This window comes from Cinclus cinclus, chromosome 1 (assembly GCF_963662255.1).
Source record: "Cinclus cinclus chromosome 1, bCinCin1.1, whole genome shotgun sequence".
In the NCBI taxonomy this organism is placed as follows: Eukaryota; Metazoa; Chordata; class Aves; order Passeriformes; family Cinclidae; genus Cinclus; species Cinclus cinclus.
Genome location: NC_085046.1, coordinates 1021375 through 1033724, shown reverse-complemented (window position 1 = coordinate 1033724; position 12350 = coordinate 1021375). Strand labels below are relative to the sequence as shown.

The window sequence follows — 12350 nt, the reverse complement described above, 5'->3', positions numbered from 1 at the left end:
GGAAGCCCCCAGCGGGATCGGGGAGCACGGGCTGGGCTCGGGGCTCCCCTCCCAGGGGGGATCGGGAGCCGCCCCCATCCCTCGATCCGTCTGTCCCGCTGTGGAATTCCGGGGTGCTGACCCCGGGTCTCCCCGCAGCGTCCCCCGAGGGTCCCTCCCTGCTCTCGGTGTCCCCGCGGTGCCAGGAAGAGCCGGGAGAGCTGGAGCAGCTCCTGGAGCTGGGAGCGCCCGGCAGCGAGCGGTGCCACCCCGGCCTCGCGGGGACACCGGGGGATGTCACCTCCACCGTGTGACACCACGGGGACACCGGGGATGGATGTCACCTCCACCGCTTCCTCATTAATTCCTGGGTTTTTTTGTTTTTTTTACGTGGGTTTTGTACTTTTTTAAGGATTCTGGGGGGTGGGATGGGGACGTTTGGTGGCTGGTCCCTGGGTGGGGGCATTAAATTTGTCACTGGGTGCCCCCAGAGTTTGTGTCCTTGGGTGTCCTCGTGTATGTTCCAGGGATGTGTTTCCTTGGAGATGTGTCCCAAGGTGTCCCTGGAATGTGTCCCCTCAGGTGTCACCAGGATCTGTGCCCTCCGGCGTTTGCTCGTCCCTAGGATGTGTCCCCAGGTGTCCCTTTGTCCCCAAGAAGTGTCCTTGGGTGTCCCTGGGATGTCACCACTCCGCTGTCTGGGCTGGGTGTCCCCAGGTGTCCCACATCTCCCCAGGGCCACGTCCCAAGGATGGGACCCCTCAGGTGTCCCGGGATGTGTCCGAGTGTCCCACACCCACCCCTGGCGTGGGTGGCTCTGGGAGGAGGAGGGGACACCATAAAGGCCCCAAGGCAGGTGGCACCAGGACAGAAAAAGCCATTTTTAACCCCAAAATGTTCCCAGGTCACCCCAAACTTCCCTTCCCAGGTGGTCCAGATTCCCAGGAATGCTGAGGGTGACAGGAGGTCCCCAAGGAAGAGGGGACATCCCAAACCAGATCCCCCTTCTGGCCCCACCCCGCGCCAATTTTGGGGTTTGGGTTTGTTTTGTATTTGGGTGGTTTTTTTTGTTTTGTTTCGATTTTTTATTTCTCTTTTTTTGCTCTTTTTTTTTTTTACATAAAAAGTTCCGTAAAAATTGGATAAAGTAAAATGCTCGAAGCAGTAAAATCAATCTTATCAACATGGCCAGAAATCCGCAGTATTTACAGGGAAACGGAGGAAACCTCGCAGAACCAAAAGGAAAAACCAAGGGAACAACCAAAAAAAAAAAAAAAAAAAAAAAAAGAATCCAGGAATAACCCCCGAAGTCTCCTGCCAAACGTTCCCGTGGGATTGGCATGTTTGGGGCTGAAAGCAATGGGGAAAAAAGCAAATTATTATCAATATATTCACATATACGTTAAAATATAATACAGAGCTTGGGAGCAGTGCCAGGAGAGCCAGGCTTGGGAAAGCCTGGATCAGGAAAAGCAGGCTTGGGAAAACCCGGCTCATCCTCAGCGACAGGAACCAAGTTTGTTTTCCTTAAAAAAAAAAAAAAAAAATCCATCATCGTCATAATAATAATAATTAATAATAATAATAATAATAATAAATTCACAGGTTGGTGGCTCGGAAGGGCGAATCCCGGTGGGAATCGAGGCTCCCGAGGGCCAGGGGGTTATTCCAGGGGCTATTCCAGCTCCGTGTCCTCTTTGGGCTTGTAGAGGATCCCGAATTTCTGCATGTACTTCTTGATGTATTCCTTGGTTTTGTGTTTGACGTTCTCGTTGCACTCCAGGTCCTCGGGGTTCTTGCAGTACTTGAGCTCCTTGTTCATCACTCCGTGGGTCAGCTTGGGGAGGGAATGCCACAGTCAGTCCTGGAATTCCCACCGAGCCCAGGCCACTGGGCTCCGACTTCCCAAATATTCCCTCTTGTTTCCAGATCTTCCCTGAGCCACTGTCATACTACTCCCTAAATATTCCCTAAGTATTTGGTATCGTTCCCTCAATATCTGCTGTTATTTTCCAAACATTGCCCAAGCTGTTGTTGTATTATTCCCCAAATACTCCTGAGTAATTCCCCAAATATTCCTCAAATATTCCTGAGAAATTCCCCAAATATCCCCCAAATATTCGGCATCATTCCCTCAATATCTGCTGTTATTTTCCAAACATTGCCCAAGCTATTGTTGTATTATTCCCCAAGTATTCCTCAAACATTTCCCAAATATTCCTCAAATATTCCTCAGAAATTCTCCAAATATTCCTCAAATATTCCCTAAATATTTGGTATCGTTCCCTCAATATCTGCTGTTATTTTTCAAATATTGCCCAAGCAATTGTTGTAATATTCCCCAAATATTCCTCAAATATTCTGCATCATTCCCTCAATATCTGCTGTTATTTTCTAAACACTGCCCAAGCTATTGTTTATATTACTCCCCAAATATTCCCCAAACATTCCTCAAATATTCCCTGAATATCTGGTAGTGTTCCCTCAGTATCTGCTGTTACTTTCCAAATTTTCCCCAAATATTCCCATATATTCCCTGTTACTTCCAGATATTGCCCAAGCTATCATTCTATTATTTCTCAAGTATTTTTCAAACATTCCCCAAGCTATTTTCCTATTACTCCCCAAATATTCCCTGTTATTCTCCAAATATTCCCTAAATATTTACTGTTGTTCTCCCATTATCTGTTGTTCTTTTCCACACATTCCCAAACTATTTTCCTATTACTCCACAAATATTTCCTGGTGTTTCCCAAATATTCCCTATTACTCCCTAAGTTATTTTTCTATTACTTCCCAAATATTCCCCAAATAATTCCCAATACTGAATTTGCTATTGTTTCCCAAATATTTCCTATTATTCACAAATATTCCCTAAGTTATTCTATTACTGCCCAGATATTCCCCAAATATTTTCTATTATTCCCCAAATATTCCCTAAATATTTCCTATTAAAACTTCCCTTTGTTCTCCCAATATCCCCCCACCATTTCTCCTTCCCTTCCCTCATCCTCCAAGGATGGAGGCAGTTGGAATGACACGATCCCATTTCCTGGGGCCATCCCTTTGTCCCCATGTCCCCACACCTTTGTGTCTCTGTACCCCATGTCCCGACATCCCACATTCCAATGAACCTGCACTCTGCATGTCCACAAGTCCCACATTCCATGTCCCTGTACCCTCCATGTCCCCATATCCTGTGTCCCCATGTCCCTGTATCCATGTTCCCATGTCCCACATCCTCATGTTCCTGTACCCTCCATATCCCCACATTCTGTGTCCCTGTGTCCCTGTATCCATGTTACCATATCCCACATCCCCATGTCCCTGTACCCACTGTCCCCACATCCTGTATCCCTGTGTCCCCATGTCCCTGTATCCATGTTCCCAAGTCCCCACATCCCGTGTTCCCGTACACTGTGTGTGATGTGTCCCAGTGTCTCTCCGTGTTCCCATACTCCTTGTGTTCCCAAATCCTTGTATCCCTTGTATCCCTGTGCCCCCCATGTCCCCCCATCCCTGTGTCCCACATTCCCACCTTGCGTGCCAGGTGTTTGAAGTCCTCAGTGGTGGTGATCCGGCCCACCTTGCAGTCGGGTTTCCGATAGGGATTCAGGCACTGCACGATGAACTGGGACATCTGTGGGAGACAGTGCTGGATCCAGTTCCCTGCTCCCAGCACCACCTCCCATCCCATCCCATCCCATGGATCCCATCCCATCCCATCCCATCCCATGGATCCCATCCCATCCCATCCCATCCCATCCCATGGATCCCATCCCATCCCATCCCATCCCATCCCATGGATCCCATCCCATCCCATCCCATCCCATCCCATGGATCCCATCCCATCCCATCCCATCCCATCCCATCCCATCCCATCCCATCCCATCCCATCCCATCCCATCCCATCCCATCCCATCCCATCCCATCCCATGGATCCCATCCCATCCCATGGATCCCATTCCCAGGCTGGCATCCCTCACCTCTTTCCTGAACACCTCCTTGCTTTTCTTGGCCAGCTCACTGGACGTGTCGGCTTCCGCCGTCTTGGGCTTCTTGGAAGACTGGAGATGGGAACACAGGGATGGGAACATGGGGATGGCAACACTTCCCTGTTCCCACCTTGGGGACAGCGCTCCTGTCCCACAGCCTGGTGGACAGCAGACGCTTCCAGCCCATTCCCAGGGAGATTCCCAGCCCAGTGCCGGCACGCTCACCAGTCCAACCCAGATCTTCCCAGCCTGATCCCAATGAGCTGCTCATCCAAATTCTGAAGAGCTTCCAGGCCCATTCCAGCACACTCCTCAACCCATTCCCAAAGCCCTTCCCAGTCCAAGGCCAGCACGTTTCCCAGTCTGATCCAGGTACAATTCCCAGATAAATGCCAGCACGCTCCAACCCCAAACCAGGCATTTCCCAGCCTGGTCCTATGAACTTCCCAGCCCATTCCTGGTGTCCTTCCCAGCCTTATCCCAGCAAACTTCCCAGCCCACTCCTGGGGCATTCCCCAGTTCACTCCTGGTGAACTTTTCACGTGAGCTTCCCACTTCATCCCAGTGAACTTGCCAGCCCAATCCCAGCCCGATCCAGGCACACCTCCCAGCTCATTCCTGGTGAGCTTCCCATCCCAGTCCTGGAATGCTCCACACCCCAAATCAGGCATTTCCCAGCCCAATCCCAGTGAGCTCCCCATCCCAATGCCTGCACGCTCCTCACCCCAATCCAGGCACAATTCCCAGTCTGATCCCAGCACAGTCCCCAGCCCAGTCCCAGCATTTCCCAGCCCAATCCTGGCACAATTCCCAGCACACTCCTGCGATGGGAGGCACAGGGACCGATCTGCTCCTTGCTCTTGTTTTCTTTGGAAAAAAAAAAGCTGGGAAAAGAGCAGGAGTGGGTCCTGGGGCTGGTCCATAGTGGGAATAAGTCCTGTGGTGGTGGATTTTCCTTCAGGAATTCCCCTGGGAGGGTTGGGGCCCCCCACAAGCATTCACATGGATTATCTTTAGCTACAGTCAAGATAAAGGGAATTTTCCCGGAATTTCTGGCTGCTTCCCCCAGTACTGATCCCTGATTTACTAACGGAGTAGAATCTGCTCCAGCTGCATCCAGTGGCTCATCCCTTCATGCTGGATCCACACCCACCTCCCACACGCTCCCATCCCAAGCTCTGTGATCTCCTTGGAACCTAAGAAAGGAAAAGCAGCATCGCTGCACCAGCACCATTTTCTGGGATCCAGGTTATCCCAACTTGGAATGTTAAGGATGGGAAGAGCAAAAGGATTTGTTAAAGGTTTGGAAAGCTGGGGGAGGTTTCCCTTCTCCTCCCGCTCTTAGATGATGTCCCAGTATTTCTTTTAATTCCAAAAAAAATCCCACTGTTTAGAATTATTTAACACTGAAAAAAAAGCAGGAAAAAAATTCCTTTTCAGTCCCTAAAAATGTACCTGGCTGGAGGGCAGAGCTGCAAAATCCCGGGAGCAAAGGGACAGGGTGTGGATCAGCCGTGACAGGGAGGTTCATGGCCAAGGCTTGGCCGGAGGAAGCAGGGACATCAAAGCTCCTGCTCCTGCTCTGCTCCTGATCCTGATCCTGCTTCTGATCCTGATCCTGCTCCTGCTCTGCTCCTGCTCCTGATCCTGCTTCTGATCCTGATCCTGCTCCTGATCCTGATCCTGATCCTGCTCCTGCTCCTGCTCTGCTCCTGATCCTGATCCTGCTTCTGATCCTGATCCTGCTCCTGATCCTGCTCCTGATCCTGCTCCTGCTCTGCTCCTGATCCTGATTCTGATCCTGATCCTGCTCCTGATCCTGATCCTGATCCTGCTCCTGCTCTGCTCCTGATCCTGATCCTGCTTCTGATCCTGATCCTGATCCTGCTCCTGCTCCTGATCCTGATCCTGCTCCTGATCCTGATCCTGCTCCTGCTCCTGATCCTGATCCTGCTCCTGCTCCTGATCCTGATCCTGCTTCTGCTCCTGATCCTGCTCCTGCTCTGCTCCTGATCCTGATCCTGCTTCTGATCCTGATCCTGCTCCTGCTCTGCTCCTGATCCTGATCCTGCTCCTGATCCTGCTCCTGCTCTGCTCCTGATCCTGATCCTGCTTCTGATCCTGATCCTGCTCCTGATCCTGCTCCTGCTCTGCTCCTGATCCTGATCCTGCTTCTGATCCTGATCCTGCTCCTGCTCTGCTCCTGCTCCTGATCCTGCTTCTGATCCTGATCCTGATCCTGCTCCTGATCCTGCTCCTGCTCTGCTCCTGCTCCTGATCCTGCTTCTGATCCTGATCCTGCTCCTGATCCTGCTCCTGCTCTGCTCCTGATCCTGATCCTGATCCTGCTTCTGATCCTGCTCCTGATCCTGATCCTGCTCCTGCTCTGCTCCTGATCCTGCTTCTGATCCTGATCCTGCTCCTGCTCTGCTTCTGATCCTGCTCCTTCTCCTGATCCTGATCCTGCTCTGCTCCTGATCCTGCTCTGCTCCTGATCCTGCTCTGCTCCTGCTCCTGCTCTGGGCCCAGGCTCAGCTGTCACTTCAAAAGGCCAGGAATGAGGAGCAGATGGCTCCGATGGCTCCAGCACCAAACTCTGCAGTGCTCCATCACAAACCCCTCATCATTCCCAAACCCCTCATCATTCCCAAACCCTTTGTCATTCCCAAACCCTTTGTCATTCCCAAACCCTTCTACCGCCCCAAATCTTTATCCATCCCCAAATCATTTTCCACCCCAAAATCCTTCTCCATCCCCATACATTTCCCCACCAAATTCTTTTCCACCCCAAAATCCCTTCTCCATTACCAACCCCTTCTCCATCAGGAAATCCTTCCCCACCCCCAAAATCCTTCTCCATCACTTAAACCTGTCTCCATAACCAATCCCTCCTCCACCCCAAATCCTCAAATCCTTCTCCATCCCCAAACCCTTCTCCATGATGAATCCCTTCTCCATCAGCAATCCCTTCTTCATCAACAAATCTTTCTCCACCCCAAAATCCTTCTCCTCCTATCCTTTCTCCATCCCCAAACCCTTCTCTGCCCCCAAACCTCTCCCCATCCAACCCCTCTCCATGTGGGATGAGGGCAAAAATCGGTGTCAAAATTGGCAGGGAAAGATGAGGAGGAGCAATGAAAACTCAATTTCCAAGCTCCTCCTTGTGCCAAGGTACCAATTCCTCCTCGGAGAATTCTTCCTAATATTAGGCTAAAATTCCATTTTTAATTTATTTTAATCTCAACACCTCCTTATCAAGGCCTTCCTCCCTCACCCCTCCAAAGCGAAATCCTTTAATCCAAAGGCTGCCAGGAAAACTAACACAGGAAAATCTCCAGAATGGTGCTGTCCTTATTTTCCAGCCTCTAGATGAGATGGGAATGGAGAAGCCACAAAGATGGGGGAAAAAAATCAGACTGGGATGGGATCAGGAAGCCAAATGTTTTGGGAAAACCTGGAGGAGCATGACTGGGATTCTCTTTTCCAGTAGCTGGAATCTGCTCCAACCCTTCCATGGAGAACCAATGGGCAGAGATAAACTCATCCCAAATCTAAGTTTTTTCCATCTAAAAGGATGCAAAAGCTCCAGCATCCAGCCCAGTGTCCCTGCCAGCCTTCCTGCTGGGCCACTCCCTCAGGAAAGACATTTTTCCAAGGGAAAAAAGGGATTTCAAGTGTGCTTTAAAGGGAATAATGATCCTGGCTTCCCACTCCTCTTGTGCCTTTCCATCAAAATCCTCCCCATGGCCCTGGAACACCGGGAATAGCAGCAGCAGCTGTCAGGTTTAATCCCTTCTGGGTGGGTTTAATCCATTTGGAAAAGGTGTGGGGTGGGGAGGAGAGTAAAAAAAATCCAAGGAATGTGGTTGTGATTTCAGGGTGGAAGCGTCACAGGCAGGAGCTGCAGCCCTGGGAATTCAGTGCCAGGAAAAACCCGACCTTCCTGGCCCAGAAGAAAAGGAAGGAAAGCTCTGGAGTGAGTAGGAACCACCTCAGCCTGAGGTCAGCCAGAACCATGGCTCATTTAGGAATGAGGGATTCATGGATTCAGGGCAATTCAGGGATTTTGGGTTTGGAAAACCTGGAAGGAGCAGCTGGTTCATGTCCAGCCTGGGGTGAAACCTTTGGATGGTGAGCTCAGCCCTTGGCTCCTCTTTATCCTAATTTATGGGATCAAAGCCCACATTTATGGAAGCACTTTCCCTTGCTGCTCCCTGTGCTGTGCAGGTAGCACCAAGACCCTCAAAATTCCACAGGAAAGCAGCTCCCAAGCAGGAAAGCATCAGCACAGCTCTGTTTCCTTGCTCAGAAAAGCCCAACCTCCTCCTCAGCACCTCGTTCCCATCCCAGGGATGCTTCCAAACATTTCCAAGCTGCTCTCCACCACTCAACTTCAGCTCATCCTTCTATTTCCCAGCTATTCCAGCTTCCAATCTCCCTTCAGAGCCTCCAGTTAGTGTCTTCTTGCTCAATCCCAATGTCCCTCAACAATATTTGCAATCTCAAGACCCCGGAATGTCAGGGAATGTCATGGGATAAATGTGACACTGATTCAGGGGTGAAAATCCTTGAAAAGGCTTCCCTGGATTCCTCTGTGGAAGCAACATCCCCCTGGCTGAGCAGGGAGTGCCAACTCTGAGTTCATTTTCCCATTAGCTTTTTTCCAGGAAGATATTTGTCCATAATTTCATTGGAGTGAACTCGCCAGGAATCCTGGCAGGAGCACTTGAGGCATTCTGGGAATGGGATTAACCCTTGGGATCCTGGCAGCACATGGAAAGGCAACAGCAGCCATGTGGGATGGTCCTGGGTGCTGCAGAATGGACAACACCTCCAGGAAAATCCCGGGAATGTGGGCAGCAGGAGAACTGATTCCTTTCTTTCCATGGACTTTCTCCAGCTTTTTAAGGAATCAGAAAGGTGTGGGAAAGGCTCCCGAGCTACACCCTTAGTTTGTCCTTTCCCAATGTTTTCTTTCCATATGAAAAATTCCCATTTTTCTGGCCAGCTCCACACACAGCGCAGAACTTCAGGGAAGGAACTCCGGTGAGCACTCGAGCTGTGGCCGGAATGGCCGAGCCCTGAGCGTGGCCAGCAGAGCCACTCCAAAGGATCCGGGGTCACTTGTGTCCCTCTGCCACCTCCCAGCTCCACGCTGACCTCCCACGCCGTGGTTTATCCCAAAGATTTGTCTCCCTCACCTTCATGGGATTCTCGTCGTACGTGGGGGTCCCCAGGTCCATCTCGGCCTCGTGCTCCAGGCTGGCGTCGTCCCCGGGGCTGTCCCAGGTTGGAGGATCCCACTGGGTTTGTCTGGAAGAAGGAAAACACACCACTGTCACCTCCTTAAGAGAAACTGGGACCTGCTCACGGATGATCCCATCAGCCATCGGAATTCCTGGCATGCGGAATTTCACGGCCTTGCTCTTAATTCCAAGGTTTCTAAGTTGGAGAAGGTTAAAACCAAGCAGGAAGAACTGAAAAATGGAAATCTGCACCATTTTCTACCATGGTGACACTGTGGGATCAAGGGATGTTCATCACCAGGATGGGATTCCCAGCATGGAAAGGTGGGAATATCCCAGCAGAGAGCCCAGGGAAGGTTCAGCCTCCACCAAGGCTCCCTTGGGTCTCCTCATCTCATCCCAAGACTTCCAAACTACACAATTCACCAATTCCTGCTCCACTGGTTTGGATTCCAGGTGTTTGAAGGTCTCCTGCTCTGCTGTGTGTCAGGGAGCAGGGACGAATCCAAAAGGGAGATGGAAAAGATTCATGGATGCAAGGAATTGTGTGCCAGCAAGAACCGACAACAGGAAATGGATATGGAAGAAAATCTTCCCGCTTCTCCCTTCAGAGGTGGATCCCCATCCACACCTCCCATGGAGTTGGAAATTTTTAAAAAGTCCTTTTTTAGAAGTTTAAAATTCATTATCATTTCAGGTAAATTCATAGGGATTGATCCAAAACCCATTTTCTTCCTAAACTGATGGGAAAAGTGTAGGAAAAAACATTGGGAAAATCGTGGTTTGTCCTATGGAGGTGGGAGCTGGGCTCTTGTCCCAAAAAACAAGCAACGGGACAAGAGGGAAGAGCCTCAAGCTGTACCAGGGGATGTTGAGGTTGGGTATTAGGAAAACTCCTTCATGGAAAGGGTTGTCCCTGGAATGCCCATCCCAGAGGGACCTCAAAGCCCTGTGGATGTGGCACCTGGGGACAGGGGACAGCCATGTCCACACCCACCTGGTGACCACGTGGTAGTAGTAGATCTTTCCCTCAGGATCCCGGGCCGTTTTCCAGTTGGGAGGGAGGACGATGGTTTTAGGTTTGGGAGGGGAAGGTGGAGGCAGATCCAGGAGGTTGTTGGTAACCACCAGCTCAGGCTGCAGACAGCAGGGATGAAGAGGAAGTTGTGAGGGATCATGAGAGGTGCCCTGGCAGCTCTTTATCCCACCCATCCCTTTGGATCCTCACCTGCTGGATGGGCTGGGGCTGCCCGGCTGCCACGATGGTGGTGACGGCCGTGGGTGGCTGCACGATGACTCCCTGGGGATGAGCTGTGTAGATCTGCTGGCCCTGGATGTACTGGAGACCTGGCTGGGCATAGCTCTGGAACAGGGAATCACACTCAGCTGCTTTTCCCAAAAAAACAAAAAAAAATCCCCCTTTACTGCAGGAGCGCAGCTTCCACCAGGCCAGGGCGCTCCAAGCACCAACCTGGCCTTGGACAGCTCCAGGGATCCAGGGACAGCCACAGCTTCTATGGGAATTCCATCCCAGCCCCTCCCCACCATGCCAGCCAGGAATTCCTTCCTATTATTATCCTTAGATTTTTGCAATATAATTAATTCTGCTAGCTCCAGACTCTGCTTCCAAAAGCCAGTGGAAGTTGAGCTCCCACATCCGTGTTTTACTCATTTACTCAGCTTTTAGCTACAAATCTCCCTTCAACAGTCAAAACCCCAAAATATTCCTGCATTTTGCAAATTCCTTACTGGCCCTGAAAACTATGGAATATCATCATCTCTGGATGTGTTCAATAGTCCCCATCCCTTGGAATGTCCAAGGCCAGGTTGGACAGGGCTTGGAGCAGCCTGGGACAGTGGAAGGTGTCCCTGCCCTGGATACTGGATACTCTTCAAGGTTCCTTCCAACCCCACACGTTCCAGGATTCCGTGATTCTCCAATTTATGCCGTTTGTAGACAGAAGCCCCCCCCGAACGTGCTTTTCTCCTACTCTTGGGCAGGAAGTTCTCTGAGAAGAGCTAAGAAGATGCTCCAGTAAGAGAAATAACAGAGAGTGAGTAACTCTGGTGTTCTTCCCATGGTTCCATGGGTGTTCCCAGCCGGAATTACCTGGACGATGGGCGGGGTGGTCTGCGAGTAGGGCGAGGTCACTCCGTAGACGGTCTGGCAGGTCTGGCCCTGGTAGTAGATGGCTGGTTGGGATTGGGCTGGGGAATAGGGCTGCTGGACAGCCACGGGCTGCTGGCTGGAATCCCACACTCCGTAACTCTGGCTCTGCACCGTCCCGGCCGCGGCCACCGGCAGCACGGCCACGTTGGCCTCCTGGTGCACCACTGTGTCGCTCTGAGCCACGTACTGCGGCGTGGTCACCTCCATGGTGGTGGCCACGTGCTGAACCACAGGCACCGGCTGCGGGGTGCTCAGGGCCGGCTCCACCGTGTGCCCCACCAAAGTCTGGGAATGCTCATATCCTGCCGGAGAGCACATGGAGTCCATGGTGGGCGTGGGCAGCAGCACCTTGCCGGCGTTGGGGTTGCTGGGATCCACGTAGGCCTGCATGGGGTAGCCTGGTGGGTACCCAATGAAGCTGTGGTGGGATGTTCCGTAGCCCATGGAGTCGTAGGGAAGCGGGGATGTCATTCCCAGGTTTTGGAGCTGCTGTTGTTGTTTCTGGGCTTCCCGTTGGGCCACCTCCTGCTCGAAGAGCTTCCGGCGCTCCTCCGTGGACAGCTTGTTACGGTCCTTGGGCCGGACTTTCTTCTTGGAAGATGCTGGGGTGTCGTACCTGGGAGAGAAGGAGCAGGGAATAAAAGAGGCTGTGAGGCCTCAGGAAGCTGCCCAACAACAGCACGAATTCCTAAAAACATTCCCATGTTTCCAGCTGTTTGACCAACTCCAGAGAAACACCCGCTGGAGCCATGGCAGAGGATGAGCAGTCCCAGTGGACTGGCCAACGTGGTGCTGATGGAGATGAAAGATGCCACAGAAGCTGTCCAGAGGAGCTGCTCCAGGATACCTGGAGAGGGAGGGAACATCTCCAAGAGAACCCAAGGAAAGGTCACAATCTCCAGGGAATCCCAAACAGGCCCTGCTGGAAACACCCTGCCATGTTTTCCCAAAGCAGAACAA

At 51.6% G+C, this 12350-nt stretch overlaps 1 protein-coding gene across 1 annotated transcript in view; it reads right to left on the bottom strand.

The window, feature by feature from the left end:
- Nucleotides 1-810: 810 nt before the first annotated feature.
- Nucleotides 811-12350, bottom strand: part of SETD2 (SET domain containing 2, histone lysine methyltransferase) — a 50344-nt gene continuing 38804 nt past the window's right edge. Inside the window, exons 16-22 of the mRNA XM_062505253.1 lie at nt 11331-12006; nt 10449-10583; nt 10218-10357; nt 9176-9287; nt 3966-4046; nt 3518-3619; nt 811-1816 (exon numbers count right to left, since the gene is read on the bottom strand). Coding sequence (XP_062361237.1) covers nt 1655-1816; nt 3518-3619; nt 3966-4046; nt 9176-9287; nt 10218-10357; nt 10449-10583; nt 11331-12006 — 1408 coding nt within the window. The 3' untranslated portion in view covers nt 811-1654. The remainder of the gene's footprint in view (nt 1817-3517; nt 3620-3965; nt 4047-9175; nt 9288-10217; nt 10358-10448; nt 10584-11330; nt 12007-12350) is intronic.